Genomic DNA, 25,743 nt, shown 5'->3' with positions numbered 1-25,743 from the left:
TGGAAATTTCACATCTGATAGAAACCTCGCTTTGTGGCTCTTACACCGACGATGAATCCTATACACAATTTCAACCCTTTGATGTCCTTTGAATATCGCAGATGGATTCGGAGCTTATCTCTAGTAAGGTTTCTATTTCCCACTGCTGAGGGAAAGGACTGTAAATCATCCTTAAATCAAACACTTTGTAATGTATAATGCCTTTCATTAGTGGGTCTCTGATGCAAGGCGTTCCTGAGAACCTTTGGTGGGGAATTCTCTAATGGGTTGAGCAGCAGACAGGAGGAGAGAGGCATGGATGTAGACATAAATTCTGGCGGAAAGACATTAACGGCGGCGGCAGACTGGTGCCTGTCGCAAGGCAAGTCTGAGGAGGCCCATGAATCACCGAATTAGAGGTATTTTTTTGAGTTCACACATCGGCTGCACATCAGATCAAAAAGGATATAAAAAGGACAAAGGTGCCTCTGTTTGTCGCTTTGAAGAAGGAGGAGGAGGAGGAGGAGAATGTGCAAACAACAGGGGGCATGCACACACACACACTTCCATACACCTTCATTGGTAGTGCAAAGATCGTCATCTTGCAGTGACTGGCATTAGATTTTCTGCTTTTATCTCAAATATAGGGGCATCTGCTGTGTGTTGAAAACCTTTGGACACTCAGTACAGGCAAAAAAGCCAAACAATTTAAAATTGTAACAAACTTTTCTGGGTATAAACAGTGTCCTAAAACAACAACTTTGACTTGCTTCCTCTTAAAAGAAAGCACTACCTACAATACTGGATTTTTGAGTAATATGTGGGAGTTTAAAATAATCTTATAATGATGTACAAATAATGTCAACCTGCGAACCCTTATCACTGGCATGCAATCAACCAAAGAGGGATATTGGATGGATTTTGACAGAAGTGGGCATTTAAGAGGCACACGGAGCGTCTACTAAAAGTTACTCAACGCCAGTATTCACGGAACTAAATTCCCGTAATACCATGTTATGGCCAAATTGCTTGGACAGATGCGCCACTTATTTGTTTCTGATCAGACATTTCCTAAAATAAAACAGTGAAATTAGACACTTAAGATATTTTAATCAGGCAAAGTTGAAAGAATATGCAATGAGCTGTTTAGCATATCCTGTTCAATGAAAAAGAACTGTTTACGTATATATTCTCCACCACAAGGCATTGGTATGAAAGCTCAGGCATCATACCGATATCAACATTTTTCAGGATCGAGAGTCCCACAAATGAGCTTCAGCTACAATCAAAAACAATTCCGTCTTTAATCCAATGCCAACTACTGAGTCCATATTCTTTGATTGAAGACTTCAGTCTATTAATTTGGACACACATTTCTCCAGACTACGTACCACCTGGATGATTGAGCTGAACCTTCACAAACCAAATACTGACTGCTCACTCAAAACTTCCACAAATCAAATCCTGCCAATTAAAATGTGTGTGTGTGTTTTCAACGGTATGGAGTTCAAACGTTTGTGATTTAATCATCCCAAACACCTGAAGTATCTTAGTGAACTACTATGACCATAATTCCTTTGCACCTTTGACACAAAGCCTCCGTAAGCTGTGGTGTGTTTGTGCCGACTGCGACATTCGCTGGAGAGACAGCTAGAAATGTGGCCTCTATAATGAGGAAAGAAATGCCAGCTAATGTAGCATGGCTAGACACAGAGGCTTTGGTGTGTGAAAAATCTGAGAGATAACGAGCTTCAATAATACTTTCCACTCTTTGACACCAGCAGAGTAAATGCGCTGCATTTTAAAATCGACTCCTTTACGACTCTAGAATCTGCAGTGTTGATATTGTCTGTAATAAGACTGTAATTATCAGATAGTCAACCGGATGAGTCGCACGTCGAAATCAAGCCAGCCATTTAAAAAGTTGAACTAAGAGTATAAATAAGCATTGCATCAAATAGGTGGCAGTTGTTGCCATGGCGGCAGCTGCCACCGGGGGGGTTGTGTTGACGAAGGAAGGAAGGAAGGGAGCGAGAGGTGATCCTGTGTTTTTCACACCTTTCCTATGACATCGACGACCCAAACACCACCCGTGTGACACCCATAACTTTGTGCACCAACGAATCAACAGCACCCGCACACCCTGCTGTCATCACACACACGCGCACATACACACATACACATGCACGTTCGCACAGAATACTCTGTAATGGCAGTCAATATGTACAAATCAACAAATGTCAGCTTTCAATCTTTTGTCATTCTTTGTGAGCCAGTGCTCTCATTTCACATTGATTGGCCGAATCATTTGCTGTGATTCGTCCAATTACATGTTTTGTTGGCCTCGTCCTGACAAGCCGAAGCTGCTGAGGCTAAAGAGATCTCCTGGTGAGATCTGAGATTACATTTTCTCCATGCTCTGTCTTTTTATAGAACAGACAGTATGCTGCCACGCACTAATCTTTTCCACGTCCCTCTGCGTCTTGACATATCTGTTTTCATCTCCCACCTTGATGCAACACTCATAATAAACTGATAATTTGAATGAAGACTGGAGGTGTGAAGATGTTTCTTGTGTTTGTGTGACTGATGTTGACAGCCGAGGCAGTAGTTCAGAGGTGTCGAGTAAAGTTTTGGTTTGGGAAAAGTGGGGGAGAGGACACTATAAACGTTCTTGACTCAGAGTTTTCAAAGTATATCCACATGTTTTTAACACAGGGCGAGCACATGTGCATGAAGTCATAATGTCAGTGTTCCAGGTAGAACCATGTTTTTTTCTGTCTTAGTTTTATTTGTGGGATAATCATGCTCTAAGTTTTGGAACTATAGTTCCTATAACACTTTGGGGAACGCAAACAGAAGGTATAATGTTTGCAGTGCATGGATGTCCACAACTCCCAACTGGATTATTTTTTAGAACATATTTAGAAAATCTCATAACAAAGTATCTTTGCCTCACATCTCTCCCCTGTTTCCCAGTTTGAAAACCCCTGTTCCAGACGACCCAACGTTCATGAACCTCGGGAGGATGCTGGGCCTCCTCAGGGAGGCTGCAGGAGTTCAGGGAGGGGTAGTGGAGCAGATTGGGGGCAGCAGAATGCCAAGTCCACTCATGTATGTAATGGTTACACTGAAGTGATTGTACAACGTGACCCCCCTTCCCCCCCCTCCTCCCTGCCATCCCTACTGCCCCGGCCCTGTCCACCCCATCATAATATCAATTAGTATTATGGCAGAAGACAGACGCACCGATGATCCGTAACAAGTGGCATCTCTGGAGAGAGCCAGTGCCACGAGACGGCCTTAATTAGGCCTGAAAAATGGCAGGTTATTCCATCCCTGCACTCCCTGTTAATCTGTGCTACAGAGCCACAGAGTCAACCCCGGCCCCAACTGGCAAATGTTGTTATTTCATCTTTGTCGCAGCTGTGAATAAGCCAATGGGCGTGACAGCCAGTGGGCGGCCTACGATTTTTTAACAACGCTTTACAGGGAAGCAAACACAGTTAGTACAGCCAACTGTTCGGCGCTACAGCCGGACATACAGTACACAACAGGAGCATTTTAATTAATTAGGAATCAGGGAGATGGCAGAGCGCACATCAGGTTACGAGTCCAACCAGTCTGTCTGCTAACAGACAGCAGACACCTAGTTGTAATTCAAACTGGGTTCTGCATTCAAATGTCAACCTCTCTCCTTCCCTTTGCTCTGAATGTGTTTTTGGGTGTAAATTTCATCATGAAATTTCCATTTTGCCTGCCTTCATTATTCAGACTGAAGGTGCAATCCCGCTGGTGCACTTCAGTCATGCCTAAACACAAGACTGTATTTGAGTGGGATTTAATAGAAACGGAGGAGATGAGGAAGCACACATCACAAATGAAACACAAATTTACATTTTATTTTGTTAACTGTACATTAAACATTTGCATGATATTGGCCTATGATTTTCAGATATTTCACGGGTGAAATGTACAAAATATATTACAAGTAAAAGACATAGCCCATGTCATGAAGTCAGATGTGGTTTAAGAGCTTTATTGTGATTATAGGAATAAAAACTCACAATAAAAAAACATTGGTTTTGGGAAATTTCACACGTGAAATATCTGAAAATCACATATCAGTGTATAACATTCACATGAAATCTTTGAAATATTAAAAACATCTATTTCAGTTGTGTTTTTGTGCGTTTTGTATTGATCATGTCATATAATATGTATTCTTTTTTTTCCACTCAGCAATCCTCCATATTTTTTAATAATGTTTTATAATATGTTACACGTTTGCAAGGTATCGACACACATGATCAAGGAGATGAAAGCAATTAAATTAAAACACATTTCAAATGTCATTAAGTCACATAAAGAAGTGTGATTTCTTTACAATTTCACTTGTGAAACTGTGTCTCCCCACCATGTAATAAAATCAAACATAGAGAGACAGCGACAGTGAGAGATGATATTTTTACCCAAGCAGTAATTGTTTTTTGAGCTATGAGTGGTAGATCCAAGTCGAGTTACTAACTAACTAACTTACCAACTAGCTAAATACATTTTAAGCTAACTAAATACCTGCTGCAGCTATTTAAATATTCAATATTCATCAGTCAGATATTCTTTGGAACATTTCCCTTTAGTTATTATGAAGGAGGTTAAAAACAATCCACCCACAACCACAGACACACAAACTATTAGCATTTAAAAAAACTAGCTCGTAGCTCCAGCAGCTCATGCGACGACTGCACCACTTCAGGACTATATGGAGAGAATTTGATTGCAGCACGTCTTCTCGCCGGGTGGATGAGGACAGAGGCCTCCGTCACCAACAGCTCCTCACTTTGCAGCAGAGCTGCTCGTAGCTACACCTCGGGGCTACCTCACAGCTCAGCCATCACTGGCATTGAGTAAGCCATCTGTCAGCTTCAGCTGAGTAATTACAGATATGCTGTACCTTTTCCTGCTGATGATGCTGTTATGGGCCATGGCTGTTGCTATGTCCTCGGGGCCGGTTTGATTGTTGGGGAATTACTTTGTTTCAGTATTGTCATAGGCTCTGCGCCATAATTTATCAGATGCTAGTGGGGAGAAATGTACAAATGATCTGTTGGATTTGAAAGCCAGGGTGTATTGATGGATGATGGATGGTTGCTAGGTATGCTCTAAATTTGATATTACTGAGCAACAACACTCATCCCAAGATAAGTGGCAGCATCATTAACCAAAGATAGACGTTCAGCTGTGGTAGAAACGCATTCTTCAATAATGATGCCAACTAATGTGGAGGCAATGTTTATTTCAGCAAATACTCTGTACCCTAAGGCTAGAATGTGATTAATTAAATATAGATTTAGCAATATCTCAAAGCACCTCAAGGTAGGTTGAATTGTATGAACTTCATTAAGTTTTTTTTTTTTGTTAGACAAACAGAAAAATACAACAGAGCAACCCCAGAAAGCTTCACCTGTGAGGCTCCACGTTGTGGTCAAGCATCATGCACACAGAAAAAAATGCAGACATGAATTATAGTGTCCCATTTTTGCAAATGAAATTTGTTCACCCTCCCGTGAGCACGGTGACAAACAACTCTGAAATATATAAATGCAAATAGCATATTTAAAAGGGCCTAATAGCCATAATCCAATACAATGCATCATTCTGATCAATTGTACTTATTCAGGTCTACACGCCTCCTTTACACTTCGCCTCTGATTGTATTTTCCAAATGCCAGGAACAGACGAATCGCCGCCACACACAAGTCATTTAGCAACAATGAAGCCGAATGCTAACACGGGGAAAATACCATGCATGGCTGCATCCTCTTTTCCTGGATCACATAGTCTTAAACCCCTCAAATCTCTCTGGGTCCCTATTTTGTGATTTTGTGATGCCTCCGCTGCCTCGCTGCCCTCTGTGGTGATCGTTTAATTACACAAAGCCTCAGAACGGAAAGTCAAACCACGGCCGTGCAGCAATCCTTCCCATCATGAGGTATCACATTACGTCGGGATATTATTGTGGATTAGGACCACAGGCAGAGTCAAGCACTGTCATTAATTCAGTCAGCTTTGACAGTATGGAATGAGAGTTACATCTCCAATGAATGATAACACCTACAATACCTGCTATTAAATCTTAAGGATGCGTCTCATACTAATGATGCCGTCTCCCTGGGATGACCTCGAGCTGTGAAGTGGATATGTGCACAGTGGACTTGTTTTGAGGAACAAGAAAGAGTTTTAATGGCTTTGAGAGTCAGCAGGCTGTCTTTGTGAGTCAAACTTCAAGCGAGCATGGGGAGAGAAAAGGAAGGGAAGCTGGACAGACTGCAGGGACATTTCTGGGTCTTACCTGTCCTGGCATGGCGTTTTCACAGAGGATGGTTTCATAGTCTATGGCAAAGACCGGAGCATTATCATTTATGTCCAGCACAGTGATGAGAGCGATGCCTTTTCCAATTTGGGTTGGGTCCTCTGAAGGGAAAAAAAGAGAGAGAAGAGAGTCGCTGTTCGTGTCAGAGCTTTCAGCAAACTTTCTTTAGAACACTTTAATCCTGCCTTAACTTTGCCTTGATGCACTTGGCCATTTTATGGAATATTGATCTTTCTCATGTGTTTTAATTAATCCCAAAAGAGGAGGGTAAAAAAAACTGCTGCTGTAATGAAATATGCAGTGTACCTCCAACAACAGCTGGCGTCCTTACCCGCTCTGCCGTGGATCAGCCAAAGTGATTACACTCGGTGCCGGCTTGTTGTCGGGGAAAGGCTGCGTGTGCGGACGAGCCATCTTTGCACTGTGGGCTTCACGCCTCTGTCTGCCTGACACACACTGATGGCTAAATGGCTGCGTCTGAGTGCAAGATGATGATTAGGCCTGGCGTCGCCGCCATGCCGGCCAGAGATGACGCGCTGACATTCGGGGGCCGGCTGATTTGATGGTGATAAAAAGGACGCGCGGAGCCTCGGGCCACAGGCTTCTTGTCATTGCCGCGGTCTGGCCAGAGCGGATGAAATGTGAGTGACTGCAGCTCATCCCTGAACCCAGGAGTCCCTGCACTCTCTTCAGTTAGAGAGAACCTATTTACTATAAATACTGTGATCAGGCATACAGGGCAGTGGATTATGTAGCCAGTCCGTAAACCCAAAGATGTTTTCAGCTGGAAACAGCTCCCAATGTCACTATGAGTCAGAAGCCAGTACCTCATGCACGAGGGACTGTTGTGACATTTCATACGGCTATTATTATATGCTGCCTTCTCTTTGTTGCTATATCAGGCAAGCGCTCACACTCGGGAATCAACCGAGTGGTGTGTCTGTGTGCTGTTTGACGTAAATAAAAACAAATCTTTGAAGCAAAGAATGATGAAAAATGTTTTTGAAGAAAAATACGTTTCCATACAGTGTTCAGTGTTCAGTAAAATGTTAAAGCAGAGGAACTGCCAGGCTGACAGGCTGGTCTTCTTTTTGAACTTATACTAATGTGACGGAGCTGTCGAGGGAGCTCTGCGGATCATGTGCTGTGGATTGTTGTCCATTGTGTTTGCATGATGGAAGTGGAATGATACGGGGGAAAAAAAAAGGCACTCGTGTCCTTCGAGCTATTGAGAGATAATCAAAAAGGCAGGCGGCACTTCTTCACATCACATTAACATAGTTCAACCGTGGGTGAGATCGCCCACTCTTAGTCAGCATCTCGTCCCCCCAGCTCATGGACACATGGAGGTCGACTGTCCTGTACGTGAATTAACATTCCCCGACAGCCCTACAACAACCCCAACAACTGTATTGCCCTCTGCACAGAAGGCTATAGGACACTATGAGGATGATAACAGGACAGATACAGTAGCACCACAATGACAAAGTATATGAAACCTTAGATCCTAACAAGTATCTGAACATTCGCTAAGCCCTGGTGGCAGATTTACCGCTCAAATGTCTCAGTCATTTTTGAGGATTTTTTTGTATAATTTCCAAAAGGCTTAGACAAAACAGGCTTCTCGTTTCTAGCCAGGAACCATCAATTTTGCAGGCCGAACCGACAACTGTTGCAAGCAAATTAGCTGCTGCAGCTAGCTAAATACGCTAACTTGAGATCCATTAGTTGGTTGAGAGCACTGTTGACAGTTTCAACTCATTTGGAAATGATCTTGTAAAAAAATAAATAATATATGTACTTGATGGCTACGTGCATGATGTACAGAATTGAGCTCAATTTGGACAACTCTAGTATTGCAGTGTTGAGCTTGTTAGTGCTAGTTTAAGTACTCTAAAGAAAAATGTATGATCAAACTGCTATTTCATGGTATCATTACTGCTTAGCTTCCATAAATAAAAAATTTGAAAAGCTTTTAAGATGAGGAGAAATAAATGATTTTTGCAAACGTTACTATCTTGTGAACAATTGGCTGAGATTTTCGGAGCGTCTAACGTTACCTGAACCCTGAACTCTTCCAGGATGAGTTTCAACACAGTCTGAAAAACTACACTTAAACAGGGCCTGTTAAAACGCATTAAACCCACAAATGAATGTAGTGAGCTAATAAAACATGTGGCTTCTACAGTTAGCTGGATATGCTAACAATTGTAGCTTATTCTTTTCACTTTTGCATGTGTTTTTGGTTTTGTAAAGACAAAAAAAAAAGACACCACCCCTTACAAACTCTTGAAATGTTGAGTTTCACTCTAACCACAAACCCGCTCGGGGCTTTAGTGGTAAACGGTCAATGCGTGCTGTAAGTAAACTTACGGCTCTCGATGGCGAAGATGGTGAGGTTATGGATCAAGTTGGCCTCTCGGTCCAGAGGCTTGGCTGTGCTGATGACCCCACTTAGAGCGTCCACGTTAAAGAAGCGCTCCAAGTCGGTGTTTCTGTCAATGGAGTACCTAGACAAAAATACACGACCATATACACAGCCGACATAGCTTTAAAAAATGCTTTTGGATGGAGGTATTGATTGATTGATGACATTTTAGTAGTTCTTCAAAGATGATTCTGATTTTTAATTGATACAGAGAGAGCTTTAATCAATCATCAATGAATTGTGTTTTATATAACGTATAAGATGTTTTCCAATTTATAAAGTACTCGTAATTAGCACACTTCAAATTCAGAATTGCAGAAGAAACTTGGACCTTCACAGCATGAAACAAAACCCTATTATATGTTGATCACATTGCGGTCTCCCTACTTGGCCCCAGCACACAGCACCCTTTCAATGCACAGCAACTCGTATTTCTAGAGAAAATTACAACTTCAATTAGCCTACATCCAAAGGGTATTATTGCAATGTAATTTGACTCTTGTGGCTGCATTAGTTCCACAATAATTTTAATTTCAACAGATGTAGTGAAATATATTGCAGACGCCGATAGCGGTCACAGGAGCAAAAAGAGGCAATTTACAGCAACAATGGTGCAGTAATTTGATTTTCTGATTAAGATTACTTACAATCCTAACAGACCAAGCATGAATACCACACGATATTCATTCAATTAATGCAAAACAGTAGGGTATCTCGAGAGTGACAACGCACAGACCGGCAATATGAGTGCTTGTTTTGACTCACAAATGCCACGACGCAAGTGTTGAGCCTTGACCCTCCTGAAGGAATGCCCTTCTCTCGTTTAAGATGGCATTTCCCTTTTGCAAATGTTGCACTCCTCGGCCTTCCCGCCATCTGGCATTGTGTTTGCGACAGCCACATGGGGGACTTTCAAGGGTCTATGAATTCTGCGTTTGCAGATTATGTGGAGTAGTTGAATAGCATACGAACACACTCATTGTCTTTACTTGATTCGGGTGCTTCATTTGGGATTCTAAGAGCACATTTGTTCTTTAACAAACAGCTCTGGAAAAATATGTTCGTACACTTTTCTGAAAAGTGAATTATGACGGAAGAAGTTACACGAGAACAGATGTTCCACATGTGGAAATGGCAGTTGGGCAAATTGTTACCTGATGGCGTTGTTGGAGGTGTCCGGGTCATGGGCAGAGACCCTCCCGATGGAGGTGCCCACTCTGGCATCTTCCGAAACAACCATCTTGCTAAGCGGTGTGGAAAAGACGGGTGGCTCGTTCACATCTTCCACTGTCACCCTGACTGATGTTGTGTCACTGAATGGGCCCACGCTCAAGAAGTTGGAGTCAATATTCCTGTTCGTGGCCTCGATTCTTAGAGAGAAGGTGCTCTTTGTTTCAAAGTCTAGAGGCTGGGGGGCAGACAGAATACACAGCATATGTGAGAGATGTTCACTTCACTTATAAAATAAGAGAGGAGGCAGAAAAAACGCTCGGTTCTTCTTTGTTGGAAATGTACTTGAAGACTACGCTGCTATGACTACTTCACATTTATTGTCAGTCAAGGGTAAAAGAACAGTTTATATATGTATGTACGTCTGTGAATCATTCATACAATGTTGGGATATTGATCCCTATTAAGGATGTGGATGGAAAGTCAAACTTAAAGTCATTTGCTGATGGATTATAGTTGCTTTGTGCTGTGAAGCAATACTATTGATTTTAATAAAGGCACACAACAGCATAGAGAAATAAATGATTTTTGTCATTTGGTCTGGCTTATCGAACTCCCCATTGCGACGAATAATATACTGCAGAAGAACGTATATTTGACACTTTCATTATCAGTGACTCTCTCCGATGGTTGTAATTGTCTGAGTTTGTGGCAAAACAAATAAAGGATCAAGTCGGCCCATCTGACAAGAATTGCTAGTGTCCAACAATGGCTCTCCCTCTCCCACAAAAGAGCTGCGGCAATGAACTGTCACATCCATGTGGCCCGAGGAGCCCATTTCAAGTCCTCTGAAACCATGAAATGTAAAGTGTGAGCCATGAGCGCCGGAGCCTTAAAAAATGAGGCAAGAATATGCAACGGATTTCCTGCGTAAATGAATAAGTGGCTTTGCTACACATTTAACTTGAGATGTTATATTTAATTTATGTAGTCAGATATCAATTATATTATTTATAGCATCTTGGTGAGAGGAGTGTTTTTAAGTCTCTGCTCCCTTCATCAGTCCTTACACTGATCTCTATGCTGTGTTGTGGTAAGCACAGATCTGGAGAAGCTGTGGTAGTAAATCTTGGAGTGACCATGGGATGTAAACTTCGATCCAAGGTGTTGGAGATAGTCAATGCTGATTTGTCATTAGTGATTATCACTTAATCCAAAAGGTGCAGGAGACATCTTGAAACAAGGTGACGAGAGGAGAAAGGGAAACCGGGAGAGGCAGTTGTCCTTTTCCTCCAGTAAATAAGCACTTGAAATGGTCGTATTATCATTTTATTCTGTTTATTATAACCAAAGAAAAAATAAATGATTGTGCAGGAAATAAAATCTTGCTACAATGCCAGTGTACTATCCAATACACCACAGATCCAAATAGGAAAATGTACAAAGCTGGGGTTACTCGTATGTATTTCTCATGGTGCCAAATCCCATGAAAAGACCAAAATCAACAAAGCTGCAGTCTCTTAATACTTTCTGACTCCCCCACCCTGTCTGTGCACTCAGCCCTATGCCCAGTCATTCCTGCTAAATACTTCAAACATTTAGTCACAAATATGAAGATTCTTTCTGAAATAAAAATGCTAAGTAAGTTCCTGAAACAGCAGCGCACTCGAGTTCATAGACAAATGTTACTCAAACAGGAGTAAATAGTATGTATGTGTTTGTTGGGGGGCTATTATCAGCTGTGGATTATTACACATTTGGTGCTCTAGTAAATATTTACAGCTGCAGGACGTTGTATGCAGGATTGACTCAAAATAAGTTACAGTCCCCAGGTTCATGGTAATGAAGGAGCACATCGCCCAGTGCGACAGTGCGGCTCATTGATGTGTTTTTGATGTATGGCACAGAAGATTCAGCTACGTCAGGCTGCACAGGAAATACTTGTTAATAGGATCAATTTATTGTGGGTTTAGGAGTCTTCACATGCTTTAATATTTCACATTGAGCTTTAGGAATCATTCATATCTGTGGGTTGGCTACACATTACAGTGTACTGTAGTAACTAACACATTAGCTTCTGGATGAATTTTCTTTTTTTTATATTAGATTTAACTGTATGTGGAATAGTCAATCAATATTCCAAGTCACACCAGCTGCTCAAGTACAGGGTTCTACCCAACAGCCGGAAAATGTTGCCTTATGTCTCACTGACTTTCATGGGGGGGAGTGTAGCACCTTTTATGTGCAGACTTCACGGTACAAGGCTTTAGTTTCTGACAAAACCAGAGGCTGTCTTTGTTTCTCATGCGGTTTCATATGCAGTACCTTCAGGAGACTGATGACCCCATCTTGTGTGGTCTCGTCTGTTGTTATGTTGAACATGCCAGGCCCGTCGCCGTCCATGATCCTGTAGTCCATCTCTGCATTGGAGCCTATATCTGCGTCAGCCGCTTTGATTCTGGCCACCACAGATTGCAACGGCAGCGACTCCAGCACCGTGTACTGATAGTTTTCTGGAAGAGGAAGGACAGGAGCGGATGCTGGTAATGGATGTGCTTATTTCCCCACCAACTCACCTTCAAGCAGCTCAGCTTATTTTTTCTTTTTTTTTATACCCCCCTTCAGCTTTGATTCGGCCGTGTGGCTCCTCAATAAATAAAGACAGGCAGCAATTGTGACACACGGGGAATAAAGCACTTTGCTTCCACTTCATACTGCACCATAGGCAGTGGATAATGCAAAATTAAGAAAGCAAAGATCAATTTCAGTTGTCATATTTCTGTAGGTTTTACAGCTGGGAGAGAATATTTAGCAAAATATAAAGCTCCCCTAATGCTGCCTGGATGTAATGGGTTATCCCTCGGACCAAAAAAGACAAAGTAAGAAAAAAAAGAGGAATGCTAAGATCCTTTCCGTATCTTTCATGGGATGAAATGTCCACTTGAAGATTCTATTACTCAAAAACTCTCCATTGTGTTCCCTTGGCTTTTCTCTGACCCTTTGGATTTAAAGTACTCTTATAAGAATAAAGAAGGGAATCATATTCATAATCATAATCTCCCCAATCACCATGGCAGAGCTCATTACCAGACCTTTCTGTGTTCCTCACAGTGTCTCCCTCAGCCACCGTCTAAATGCTAATCTGCCTGACATTGTTTGCCGCCATGTAATCTTTATAATGGCTTTTTAATTTGCCGTGGCATAGCAGCTCTTTAAAAGACCGAAGAATTGCTTTCCTCCCTCCAATTTGCCCCATGCACCTACCTCTTTTCCCATCCCCCACCCCACCCTGTCCGCTCACGCACGCTAACCTTGGCTTCTCTTCTTTTTTTTCTTCCAAGGACCAGCTAAAGGTACTGGACTCTATATCAGCTCTGATGCTCCATAATGGTCCAGTGATTCTGACCCATGAACCTGTGAGCGCAACAGCAGGAGCAAAAAGCCAAATTCCCCCAATGTCTCTTTCTTTCCATCATGACAGCACTGGGTTAAAACTGCATTGATGACTTGTTGTGCAGTCTTGAACCTTTCTTTCCCCCCCCGGGGGGCCAGCAAATTGACTCTGCTTCATAGCGAGTGGTGAGTGCACCAGCCAGACAGTGGTTGGGGTATCAGCGGTAAACCGATTGCCGGCGCTTCGGATTATCATGAGAAGCACTGCATGCCTTTGAATCTTAAAGCTCGGCCTGGAAACCATTTGCAGCCCGTGAAATAGACTGACAACAAAAAAAAAAACGGAGCCTGATTGATCCCGGTATCGAACGCCGAAGCAGCCCCCAGCTCTGATGAAGAGTAAAGCACGGAGGTGCACACCTTGCAGGAAGGCTGCTTTTTAATTTAGTTGTAAAAGTCCAACTGTTTGTTAAAAATATAAATGCAGGGAGGTTGCAAAGATAAAGAGAGAATTGTGTCTGGACGGCAGTTAACAAAACTTTGGACAGCGAATGAGATGAGGTTTAACGGCGAAGATTTAATGAGGGTATTTCGCTTCTAACAGTATTTTCTGTTCATCTTTATTCTACCACACAGGAAAAGTGTTGTTGCAGAGTAATAGAGCAAATTAAATTTTTTCCAATGATTTCCTTTCAAGGGTGGAATAACTTTTGTAACATTTTTGTCCCACCATCCATTACATACAGAGTATGTGCCCTCATTTGGTTCTGTGAGTTCAAGTGGCTTTCCGACGATAATAGATCTTTAAGCCCCATTCAGCTGGAACAAAAGAAAACATGCAAATGACCCAAGGAGCTGATACTGCTGATTGCTGAGTAGCTGTTGAAAACATGGTATGTACTGTGCATGTCAAACTTAATTGACCATGTAGGGACAACAGGAACAGGAGTCTTACTGTGAGTAAACCGAGGCGGGTTGTCGTTGACATCGGTAAGCGTGACAGTGACGGTGGTGGTGCCGGAGAGGCCACCCATCTGGCCGACCATATCTTTGGCCTGGATGACGAGCACATACTGATCCCTCGTCTCCCGGTCCATGTTGGGCAGAGCTGTTCTGATGACACCTGAAGAGAGAGAGGCAGAGAGTCAGACATACTGTCGACATGTTCCAGATGTGTTCTTTTGAACTGATTTTGATTTTGAATGTGGATAGCCTTTAATAATGTTGTCATAAATGTATATATATATACATATTTTTTGGTTCTATTCATGTCTGCAAATGTATTTCTGTCCATGCAACTATAACAGCATGTGTCATCTTAAGGAATCCATTTCATCAAATAGGAATTGTCAAATAGAAACGCATCTTAAACCACAAATTTCTCCAGATACCAATTGAGCAAGACGCTAAATCACAGATGTTTCCACGCTTTTTAAGTAAACTCAGAATGATTGATCGGCATTATTAAAGCTATGATGTCTGGACGTTGGCAAGTATGCTGATCAATCATTGACCACGATTATTGACTTGGCTTTTCATCTATAAGAGCTGTAACATTGTGCTGAACCTGTTAAACAAAGACCCTGTGGGTTGAGTAGTGATGACCCCGACACCTGCTGTGGGTCATTTCATGCAAGGCCTTCTCATAAAATGCACTGATTTCACCCATACAAAATCTCCCAGACTAAATAGAAAACTTGTCAGCCCTGATATACACATATGTTCTCGAAGAAATGTTAAAAGAATCAGCAATAGCTTATTATTTTTGAATAACTGTGATTTAAGTCAGTAGTGAAATTGTTTTGTTGTTTGTGAAGAATTCATTTTTTTTTCAAATTAGTTGAGCTCTACAATCTTTCCACAATGGGAATCACTTATTATAATAGTTATGTTTCAGTTACATGCATCCGTATTTTGCTAGTTCTTCTTCTTTCGATTGTGGTCAGAAATGGGTTTTGCCACACAGCTTTCAATGCCTCCATTCACCAAAAGTATTGGTTTTGAATACAAAAGCATAAAAAGCTACATCTACCTGCCCGTACCAAGTGAGTTGACAGACCACTCAAGCACTAGAAGGCTCCATACGTGTCAAAAATGGATGGTCACATGGGCACATCAACCAAGCAGTGATTACAAGAATACATGATGGGAGGTTAATGGGTTGATGTCCAGCTCGGCTGGTAGCTTCTTCACAGAACAGCAATGAGTTGTGACTCTTCTGTGCCCTCGAATGTGCTGTCACTCCAAACGGTTTAGGAGAGTGACATATGATGAGGTTAATGTTAAGACGCTGTCAGAAAAGAGAGCACATGCAAGGGGACATTTTCGCCGCCAGGGGAGTTATTATCTGTCTTTCCTCCTGTCATGATTGATCTGTCGTCAGAAAAAAAGCATCAGCGACGTGACAACAGTGGCATCAAATGAGCGGCATTTATCTGTCTGTACCTAAGCTGCTGTATGAAACGGCTACTGTTACGCTATGGCACACGCGCACAAAATACTAAAAAGCTTGTCGAAAAAGAATCTTTTCACTAATGGCATTTTTCCAATCTCAACTTTACCTACGGACGGCGAAGATGATAATTCCAGAAAAATTACCCCGCAGCACACATTTAAATGCAAAGAAGGAATGTCCTAATCCCTCAAAAGCAATCACTGTTGCTTTCAACGTTAATGACTTACCACACAATGTGTTTCATTCATTAATGGCACTTATTAAAGATGCATACCGAACATGGGAGATCACTCATTAGGAAACACAAAGCCAAAGCACACAGTTCCTGGATAAATGAATCATTTTTTGTTGCGTTATCGCATTCACGGCCTGATGAAGAAGATCAAAGCGCAGCTCTTGCTTGGAGTTAGTACCTGAAGATTCCTTCATAATCCTTTAAATTACCCGGAAATTTGACATATAATTGAGTTCCAATCTCTCGGGGATGCATTAAAACAAGACTTTGTTGTTTTTAGATTCGGAATCACCAAGAGACAGATTTCTGATAAACAGCCTTAACTCGCTAAGGTCCGCCAATTCTAGCACTATGTATACCATGTTTGTGTGCTCTGTTTTGACTCTGAAGAAGACAGATGCTGGTTTTATATGGGTGCTGGGGGTTAAAGAATAATGTGCCATACACAAACATTTCCTCCACAGCCCAACTGCGTGCCTAACCTTCAACCCTCATTCATGTTTAAACTCGAGTATCTCTAAACATTTAAAATCAGGTTATCATAGGAAAAGTACAAGTACAAGCACACACACTCTCTTAAACACACACTCACACACTCACATACTATTTGCAATTAAGCTTGATCCAGGACCAGAGGAGGAAGGACAAACAAATCAAGTAAAGTGGGCCAAAAGACTTCAAGAGAAAAATGAAGATACCTTTTGACCGTCAACCGCGGGTGTACTTGAAAAATAAACAATTCCATTAAGTGTTTAATTTTCTCTCTCTGCCATCCTGTATTAATGTCATTACAGTCCCTCTGGCTGAAAACTGTTATTGGCTGCTGTAACTAAATGGCTCAGTTAGCTAAATTATAGTGAGCTGTCCACTTTCTTTTCTCCAAAGTCCCCGCCAGTGGGCTCACATCGGGATGACGGTGGTCAATAAAGCAATGATCTTTTGCTGTTGCTCTGCAAAACATGCCATTTCAGTCCTGCTACAAATAATGAACAGTGGGATGTTGTCATGCAGTAGTGGGGAAGAACAAGGCTCCCTTTCTCTCCTTTGGTTAAGCCCCAACGACAAAGTCAAAACATGTCATCTGTTCCTTTCTTTTTAGTGCTTTTATGCTGAGAATTTAGACATTTATCTCTGTGCTGTGGGTATTCACCCATCTGCTCCATTCATCCCCTGCATCCGTCCTCCATCCGTCCTTTGACCACTTCTCTGAGGCTTTTCCCACAGTGTAACCTTGTAGCCAATTAAAGAGCACCACCGCTGCCCTGGTGTCTGCTGCTGCGACACCTGTGAACCCTGTTTACTTGAGTTGCATCAGAAAACTTTCTTCAAGCCTTCAATCCGGCAAGGCTCTCGTAATACTAGTCTGACACAGACAGAACAAAACTTCTCTCTCTCTTTATTCCGTACAACAAGGCCATAGGGACAAAGAATGCATGTCTGGACTTGAAAGAAGAATCTCGGGCAACATGCGAGTTAGGCATTGCTGAGGAGGAAGCTGGATAATGGTTGGATTATAATAACAGCTGCTATAGATGGCTCCAAAAAGGTGAAATTAACTAGGAAAAAGATGTTGAGCTTGTGCAGCCAGCAGTGAGACAAATGAATGTTCTCACTAAACCATAGATAGGCTTCACACACAATTGATATACTTATTTAATATCAGCTTGGTGCGTTGGAGCCTGGGAGATATTGGCCGTGGTTAATGATGCCATGAATCCTGATTCCAGCAGGCTAAAAGAAAAAAAAAGAAACGCGAGGCATGTTTCTCCCTCCGCCTGGCCAGAAGCACACATACTTCTCACCGAGCGACACTGCTAATCCCCACGCCGATGTTGCGAGACTGTTGTTTGTCTGCTGGGTGCCAGCCCCCCCCCCCCCCCCCCCCCCCCCCCCCACCGCCCGCTCTCTATCTCTGTTGCCCCGTGCGGCGCTGGTGTCATTCCTGGGGAGAGGCGATGATTAAAATCCTTCTGTCGCTATCTCGGCACGGCCTCGCATTGCGCCGTGACTCCTTGCCTCCGGTGCAAGCCAGACGCATTGTAGCCGTGCATTTATCTAGCTGTCTCCACACCACTGGCGGCAGACGGGTGGGCCACGCTCCCTGCTAAAGCCCAGATACTTGACATTTGTCTTGGGAAGAGGAAATAAAAGTGCAGACTTTGGAGGAACCCTCTGGCTCTGCGTGCAGCGATGAGAGGTGCTGATGAAGGTGATGAACACTTAAACATGAAGGGTGCAGTATGTGATTTGCTGAGCCCTCAGGCGGTCCACTTACAAAGAATAGATCCCATAACACGAAAAACAGGCCATACAAACTGGGAATAAAACCTCCAGACCAGGTAGTTTATTACCGAGTGACATTCAGGCATCATGCTCTAATCACGGGTCACCATATCTGCTCAGTGTGAAAGGGCAACAACACAAAGGACCCAAGTGTTATAGAGACATATTACAGACCACGGGATCCATTTGTTTGTAATGTTGCGCTGAAAGGGAGTGTGTTCATGCGTGCAAACATCCAGGTGGTGTGTTGTTGTTTGTGATTAGAATTGAAAAATTGCATCTCCCTCTCTATATTACAGGAGACAGCCAGATTTATATCCAGCCTTAAGCTGTAATGTTTTCTCAATTTAGTGCAGTCGCCGCCACAATAGTCTCGTGCGGCCTCAGAACAAAGCGCACTTTTAAAGTAGAGGGTAAAAGAAAAGCGCACGTGGTTTTAAAAAAAAAATACCACGCTAATAACTTAATCACGGGCTGATCACAGCTAACCCGTCTCCTCCTGACCTCTGCGTCACATTTTCACACTTGATGATTACCCAAGGATTGGACCTGGCCTTTCCCTTTATTTGAGCGTATTCAGTTTAATTAGATTCCCCAGCTGAGAAGAGACAAAGCTCGGTCCGTCCTGGCTTCTCTCACCTGAGTGCCCGTCACATTCAGATGTCATACTCGTGTCGCTGCGAGAGGCATGCCGTGTCACATCTTAAATACCCCCTTCAGAGTATAATTAATCCTCTCATTCAGGCACCTGGCATTTTCCACCAACAAAATTCTTCTCTTGTTATTCCAGCCATTGGGGCTGGTGAGCAGGCATGCATGCTCAGCGGGGCTAATGTGCGCGGATAATTGTCTCTAAAGGACTTGCCATAACGCCAAGGTGTACGTGGCTGAAGGCAGCTGTTCAAACCTCCTTGAGCCTGCCATCAATTAGAACGCAGTCCTTAACAGCATTTACCATTTTAGCTTCACCTTCAAACTAAACTACAAGGAATCAATCAATATATATTACAAAATCCTGTCTTAACCGAGCACCTTCAGGTGCAGCAACTTATGTATTTTGCCGACATTATATATTGCTTGGAAGTTATTGGAGCTATTCAGGATTAAGTACTTTTCCCCAAGGGCACCTTGTAGATTCAATTTGGGATTAAGAACCAGAGTAGAGAGACTTGTTAGACAGGATGCTACCCACCTAAGACCGGGTCCCGCGCACCATCCCCCTCCCTGACCATGAGCCCTCTGCCACTTAATCGCTAGTGCAGTATTGCAGCGTGGAGCTCAGAGTGTATTCCAGCCCAGGCACTTTGTCAAAGTCACCCTCTGCTATGGCCCAGGCGTGTGCTGCAAATGGGACTAATTAGTAACTTGCAAAGACAGAAGAACGCTCATCCCACAACACTCAATCCTGCTCTGCTGTCTAAAAAGCTGGTGTCTCACCCCCAGAGAGTATTCTGTAAGATACATGGTATTGACAAGATGTTAAAAACTAACAGTTAACACCAACAATGTGGTCCCTTTCACAGCCAATGCAGAAAGGCAGACACAATATTTAACACCTGTGGGGATTGTAATGCCTTTTAGAGCGAGACTATGTCAAGAACAAAAAAAAATCAATTCAATACACTTAGTTCTTTTCATTGCCTTCTTCAGGTATCACCAGTAGCTTGTGGTAGCAGAGTAACCAAAATAAAAACTCTTTATGCCGAATTATCCATTTCAGAGTCAAAACATTACTGCATTCTAATAAGTGAAGCATGAATGTGTTCATCAATGTAATGCTGCAGCTGGTAAAGGTGGAGCTCATTTTGAGTCATCTATATACTGCCAGGTAGACAATGTTCTCCCATAGGAGACAGTAAAGTAGATATCATAATTTGCTGGTCAATTTTTATTTTGTAAGGATATTCTGAGTCTTCTTGATGGGGAAACGTTTGGATCTTTTTAGACTTGGCTGGTTTCTCCTCACAGGAACCCTACATTCTCTCTGCCACACCCAACCAGGCCGCTTGCGCTTGAAGTTAACGTTGTCAGAACAGGTTTCAAACAAGCTCGAATAGTATTGTACTATTTGTAGATTAGATTCCAAAGATGGCTGTCTAGGATTGTTTCCGACTTGTGTGAGCGGGGTTGTCAAATAGACCACACTGAAACGTTTTAGTTGACTTTAGCTTGTAAACATTTTCTTTTTTTAATACATATATATAGTCTATATACCTTTTTACAGTGGAAATTCATTTTTTTTTAATCAGGCTTGAGTCGGGCTTGAACAGAAATGTAGGTTAACTTGGGCCTGGTCATAGTTCTGCTGTAGGAGAATACAGGTCACTTACAGTAAGCAATCAAAACCCATCAAATCGTTTGAAATATCAAATACTAAAAGAACCCACTTAGCTTAATGAAAAACACTTCAGCAACAGAGGCTGTGAAAGTATGAGCTCTGGTCGTTGAGCTGAATGGCTCTAAGAAAAACATGATATGAGAGTATAATGGAGAGTTTATGGGGCAGACTTGCTGTTGGAGCATCACTTAAATAAATGCCTGCTCTCGCTCTAATTGGTATTGGTGTCATGAAGTCTAATTCGAGACTCGTCGATGGGTTCAAGTGTTCTCGCAAACTTTGTTAAAGATCATTGAAGAGCCAGAGGCAAGTGGTCAAGTTTCTGGCAGTCCCTGGTTTAGAAATTACTGCTTGGACACAACTTGATAAATGAGGCTCCTTTTTAGTTCTTCATGAGATCATTCTAATTTAATTTTAAAATAAGAAGTAGCAGAAAGTGAGATGAGTTGCTTTTGGATAGTTAAATCATATTTGATACTTTAATTGCTGTGCTTTTTCAGAAAAGGTAAAATAAAAAACCCACAAATAGACGAATAAATACAAAAGTTGGAAAGTTTGTAAAAGAGGCTACAGAGTTAAAAGTTGATGACACAACGGGATGTTTTTAAGAGGAAAACAGCAGAGCGTTTTTTAACAGCGTAAATGTTTCCCCAAGGAAGTTCTTCCTGAAAGGAAACTAAATTAAGATGAGGACAAAGCTAACCGTGTGAACACTTCCTAATACATCTATAATAATTACACTTGTGTCTCATACTTTTTCAGGGAGGAAAGGATCTAAGAAGAAATCTATCAAAATAACTTCCACAAACCAACAGAGACCTCGAGACAGTAACAATGCTGCAATGAAAGCCAGCAGGATTTCCCCCTTGTCGCACAAGTTACTGTTCCATAAGCCGTGTTTTTACACTCGGTTGGTGTTAAGGTTACTCTTGTCAAACAACATGTCGTCATGCTTCCCCGGCATCTAGTCCCACACGGAGTCATACCTCTCTGACAGCCGTCCATGCTGTTCGGTTCGGACACCAGCACTGCATCTCATAACCATGAGTCGTCTAAGAGGACGGAAAGAGAGCCAAGTATAATCAGCCGTGGTCAGGAAGAGATGGGCGGCAGAAAGCGAGGCACTGGCGGGGACCCAAGGGCTCTGTCTGGGTGCACATTTAGGTGTGTGTGTGTGTGTGTGTGTGCCTCTGGTTTGACAGGTTAATAAACCAGCCATGGTCCTACAGAAAGAGTACCAAGCTGGGATTTATCTGTGAGCTTCAAGTTTTACGCTTAAAGCAACTTTGCAGTCTTAAACCTATTAAAAAAAACACTTAGAAGACAGCATTTCTTTCCACACATTGGTAGCAAGTTGGGGTTCACTGTCTTGCTCAAAGACACCTTGGAGCCAGGAATCAGACCTCATTGGCCTGTGTAGCCTCTGCAGCAGGAAGCTGACAATTTGACCTATTTGTATTGTAAACTGTTAATTATTAAAGCAGTTTCCACGGCCGGAAGAAGACGTCTATACCCAGCGTTAGCATTACATTTGGGACAATACTGGGAATATGTGGCGTCTTATCAGGGGACATTTTAGTAAAATAAGACATCCTCAGAGGATTATCTTTCAGGTCATCTGCTCCAAATTTATGTTTCGTGGGGTCGGGCTGCTTTAGCAACATGTTCCCAGCATCGTATCAGTGAAGATGAATGAAGATGAAAGTCTTGGAAATATTCAGAAAGAAATTACTTGTAAATTATTTAAGATCTTACAAACTTCTACAAAGTAAAGCGTAGGATAGTGTAGATAGCCATCTGGCCTTATATGGTCTAATAACCACCTGTTTTCTGTCTTTAATTATAAAAAACTGTCCAGATTATCCAACATCTATTGATGTCAGGTGGCTTGATCACCAGCAGAGTTAGTTAAGGAACTCAGAAAAACATTAAAGCACAAATAAGTCACACGTTCCAAACCAAACTCATCTTAATGAAGGTGATCACAGCATTTTTATCACATTAATTAGCCCACAGAAGTTTTAGCTTCAAGCAGCCATGAAGAATCACTTAAAATCAAAGATTTACATCCTTAGAGAAGTCCCAGTGGAACCGTCGGAGCTTAAAGAGTGTCCATGAGGAACTTTTTCATTTAGAGGGAGTAAAACATGTAAATGTTCGCCCCCAAAACCCGGAAACACCGAAATGTTTTTTAATGAAAGCTTCAGCGGGAGGCTTCATTAGTCGAACGTCTCTAGAAAGTGAAAAACAACATAGAAATTCTGTGACTTCACAGCTAAGTGTGCTGAAATTTTGATGCTCACAACATCTTTTCCTCCTCAGACACCACATCCATTATACCGACACAGTTTGAAGCCATTTCCTTTCTCGTGATATAATCCTTTTTCTCGAAGGCTTTACTTTCCTCCGGTGGTTAGGCTCATTGAATGTTTACACTGAACCTCACAGGTCACCGCGGAGGATTTGTTGTCGAGCCTTCCCTCATATTTCTGTATCTGCCTGAGTGTGAAAAAATAACCGACATAAATCCCTGCATTGCAGTGGCTCTCACCAGTTCATGAACTACATTCATGAAAATCCTGCCGTGTGTATGTGCTGCTCCCGAAGCGGAGGATGAAGCCTGTGGGATGGCCCATATTTTTCTGTTTTCTTTGCAAGAGTGCTTTGCATGAAGTAGCCAAGCCTCGGCAGGGCGGTGGCTAATGAGCCAGCTATGAAGATGTAGCGAGGACTGCTGCTGCACTTCTCAGGATGAAACGCCCCACAAGTCAACAAACTACCTCACATCTTATCTTGCAGTTTATTTCAGCCCTTTTTTCTCAGGGTTTGGTTTTTCACTGTTTTCCGATTGCTGATTTGGTTGTTATGCTGCATTCTTTGAAACTCAGTGCTTGTTGACTGCAAAATGAAAGTATTGTGTTTTCATTGTCCGCATCAATGCAATTAGTAAATGTACTAATTTTAAGGTTCCAGGTACTTTAGTTGAGTATTTCAATAATGTGTGTTCATTTTTAAACTCCTCCACCTAGTTCTAGATACAGATTCAGATTATTAATACAAAATATAATCCACAAATATAATATGTATTATTATAGGTTAAGCTACAAAGCAGTTTGTAAAAAAAATCCTGCAGCATTAAAGATACGTACATTAATCTATCAAAGACTACGATCCAATAAAATAATACACAAATTTCTGAAACATGCCATTCTTAATAAAAAATTTGAAATCATGGTGATCTACATTTTTTAAACATTAAATAATGATGACAAAATAAGCAGAAAATATAAATCATTGTTTAAAAAAATAACTAATCCATTATCTATAAGCGTTTACCACTCAAAAGATCACCTAAATCTACCAACTGTCTTCTTCATCCCCCAACTGTCATTTGATTCAAATTCATAAACACAAATATAGAAATTTCCTGTAAAATCAAACAAACCAAATTCACAAAAACACACAGAAAATACGTTTCCAGGTCCTTTTAGATGAGTCACTGTGGCCACATCTGTGCATTAAATCACCACCATTTTGTCTGACAAGCGTCGTTCCTACCTGTCTTGGGCTCCACTGAGAAGTACGGCTGTCCGTGGATGATGCTGTAAACCACCCTGGCACTGTTCCCATATGTTGGGTCATCTGCATCTGTGGCTGCCACTTGCACTACCATGGTTCCTGTGGGGAGACAACCCTTCATTAATTTCCAAGACAGCATCCAGAAGCCAAGTCAAACAGAGCTAAATGTGGAAACAATCATCACATCATCAGAGCGTGTGACCAATTCTACTTGAAAGAGAAGGGAAAAAAAGGGAGAAAGCAATGAAAATGGAACTTCTGAGGCGGTAAATAATCTCATTTGTCATTAGTCATAACACACATTCTTCTGTTGTTTACTTTAGTTTTGTTTGGAGTTTCATTTTCATACAAATGCCGGAGTTGAAAGCACTTCTTCACCACCAAAAGATCTGACATGAGCTGTGTACTGGCTCTCGGCCTCAAACGCTGCTAAACACTTTTGTTTTTTTTGCAATCGTTTGCAGGGATGCTGCAGCAGGATTAAAGTGTAACTCCGAGCCTTTGGAGATCATTTCACTGCCATTGTTTCCATTTCCCTCCCGCAGATCAGTCAGCGGCAGCTTTTCCGGTAACTTCAATCTGTTGATTCAAATTCAGCAGCCAAAAGGGTTCTGCAACTAATCTGAGCTCTGTTAAACTGGCACTTTACCCTCACCCCAAAAAATTATTATGCATCTCATACCACACCGATCACAAAACCTTTTTTTTTTTTTTAGAAGAGTCAAAGAGTTTGAACTTGTCCTCCAGCGATGTCATAGGACGACAGTGTATCTTTGTGTTTCACTAATAAGGGCTCGATAAAAACTTTATAGATGAAAAGATTTTATGACAAAGTTTTAGAAATTGGCACAGTTGGGAAAACGTTTTTTTTCCTTTTTTTCTTTACACTCACTGTATAATTTTTCAGTAAAAATCATTGCTAGCATGCACAGATGGTAGCCCATTCAGTTACTGATTTCAGGATCCGCAAACTGCTTCTGGAGAAGATGTTTGATCTGCAGAGAGAAGAATGTAACTAGGTAAACAAAATAAAATCTGAAAGCGAGAGCCAGGATAGCAGTTTTGCTGCACACACATCTTCAGCGTTGTTTGTTTAGGATGCTCTGTGAAAGTCTGGTGCTAGTACACAGCGCATGGAAGATCTCCTGGATTAGATGGATGGATACGGCTCTTAGTAAAATGAAAAGGGGGAAAGGGGGGAATTTAATTCAACCAAAACAATGCAAGTTATCAATGCGACATACTGAGGCCTGGAATCCATACGGAATAACATGTAAAAGATAATCCCTTATATTACCAGAAATGAATACTTAATCTACCCATGAAAACATGGATAAAAGTATTACGTATGGAGTGCACAGATCCTGTCATTTCTGCATTAATCTAAAAAGGTGAAAAGCAAACCCATTAAAAGCCTCTTAATTTAAAAAGCCCTAAATTGACAAACTAAGTATAGTATAAGGGTTGTATGATTCGCCTATAATTCACACATACAAAGGCCAGCCACTTA

The 25,743-nt window shown here is 41.8% G+C and overlaps 1 protein-coding gene across 2 annotated transcripts in view; it reads right to left on the bottom strand.

Annotated features, from left to right (window-relative positions):
- Window positions 1-25,743, bottom strand: part of LOC306712379 (cadherin-7-like) — a gene marked incomplete at both ends in the record, with an annotated part of 81,686 nt that overhangs the window by 14,139 nt on the left and 41,804 nt on the right. For both annotated transcript variants that reach the window (XM_079181627.1, XM_079181628.1), the window contains 6 exons: window positions 6,332-6,453; window positions 8,726-8,862; window positions 9,935-10,188; window positions 12,276-12,463; window positions 14,299-14,466; window positions 24,213-24,332. In XM_079181627.1, coding sequence (XP_079037753.1) covers window positions 6,332-6,453; window positions 8,726-8,862; window positions 9,935-10,188; window positions 12,276-12,463; window positions 14,299-14,466; window positions 24,213-24,332 — 989 coding nt within the window. The remainder of the gene's footprint in view (window positions 1-6,331; window positions 6,454-8,725; window positions 8,863-9,934; window positions 10,189-12,275; window positions 12,464-14,298; window positions 14,467-24,212; window positions 24,333-25,743) is intronic.

The sequence above is a fragment of the Pholis gunnellus genome (genome assembly GCF_910591455.1).
Source record: "Pholis gunnellus genome assembly, chromosome: 20".
NCBI classification, from domain to species: Eukaryota; Metazoa; Chordata; class Actinopteri; order Perciformes; family Pholidae; genus Pholis; species Pholis gunnellus.
This window is presented reverse-complemented; position numbering and strand designations above follow the sequence as displayed.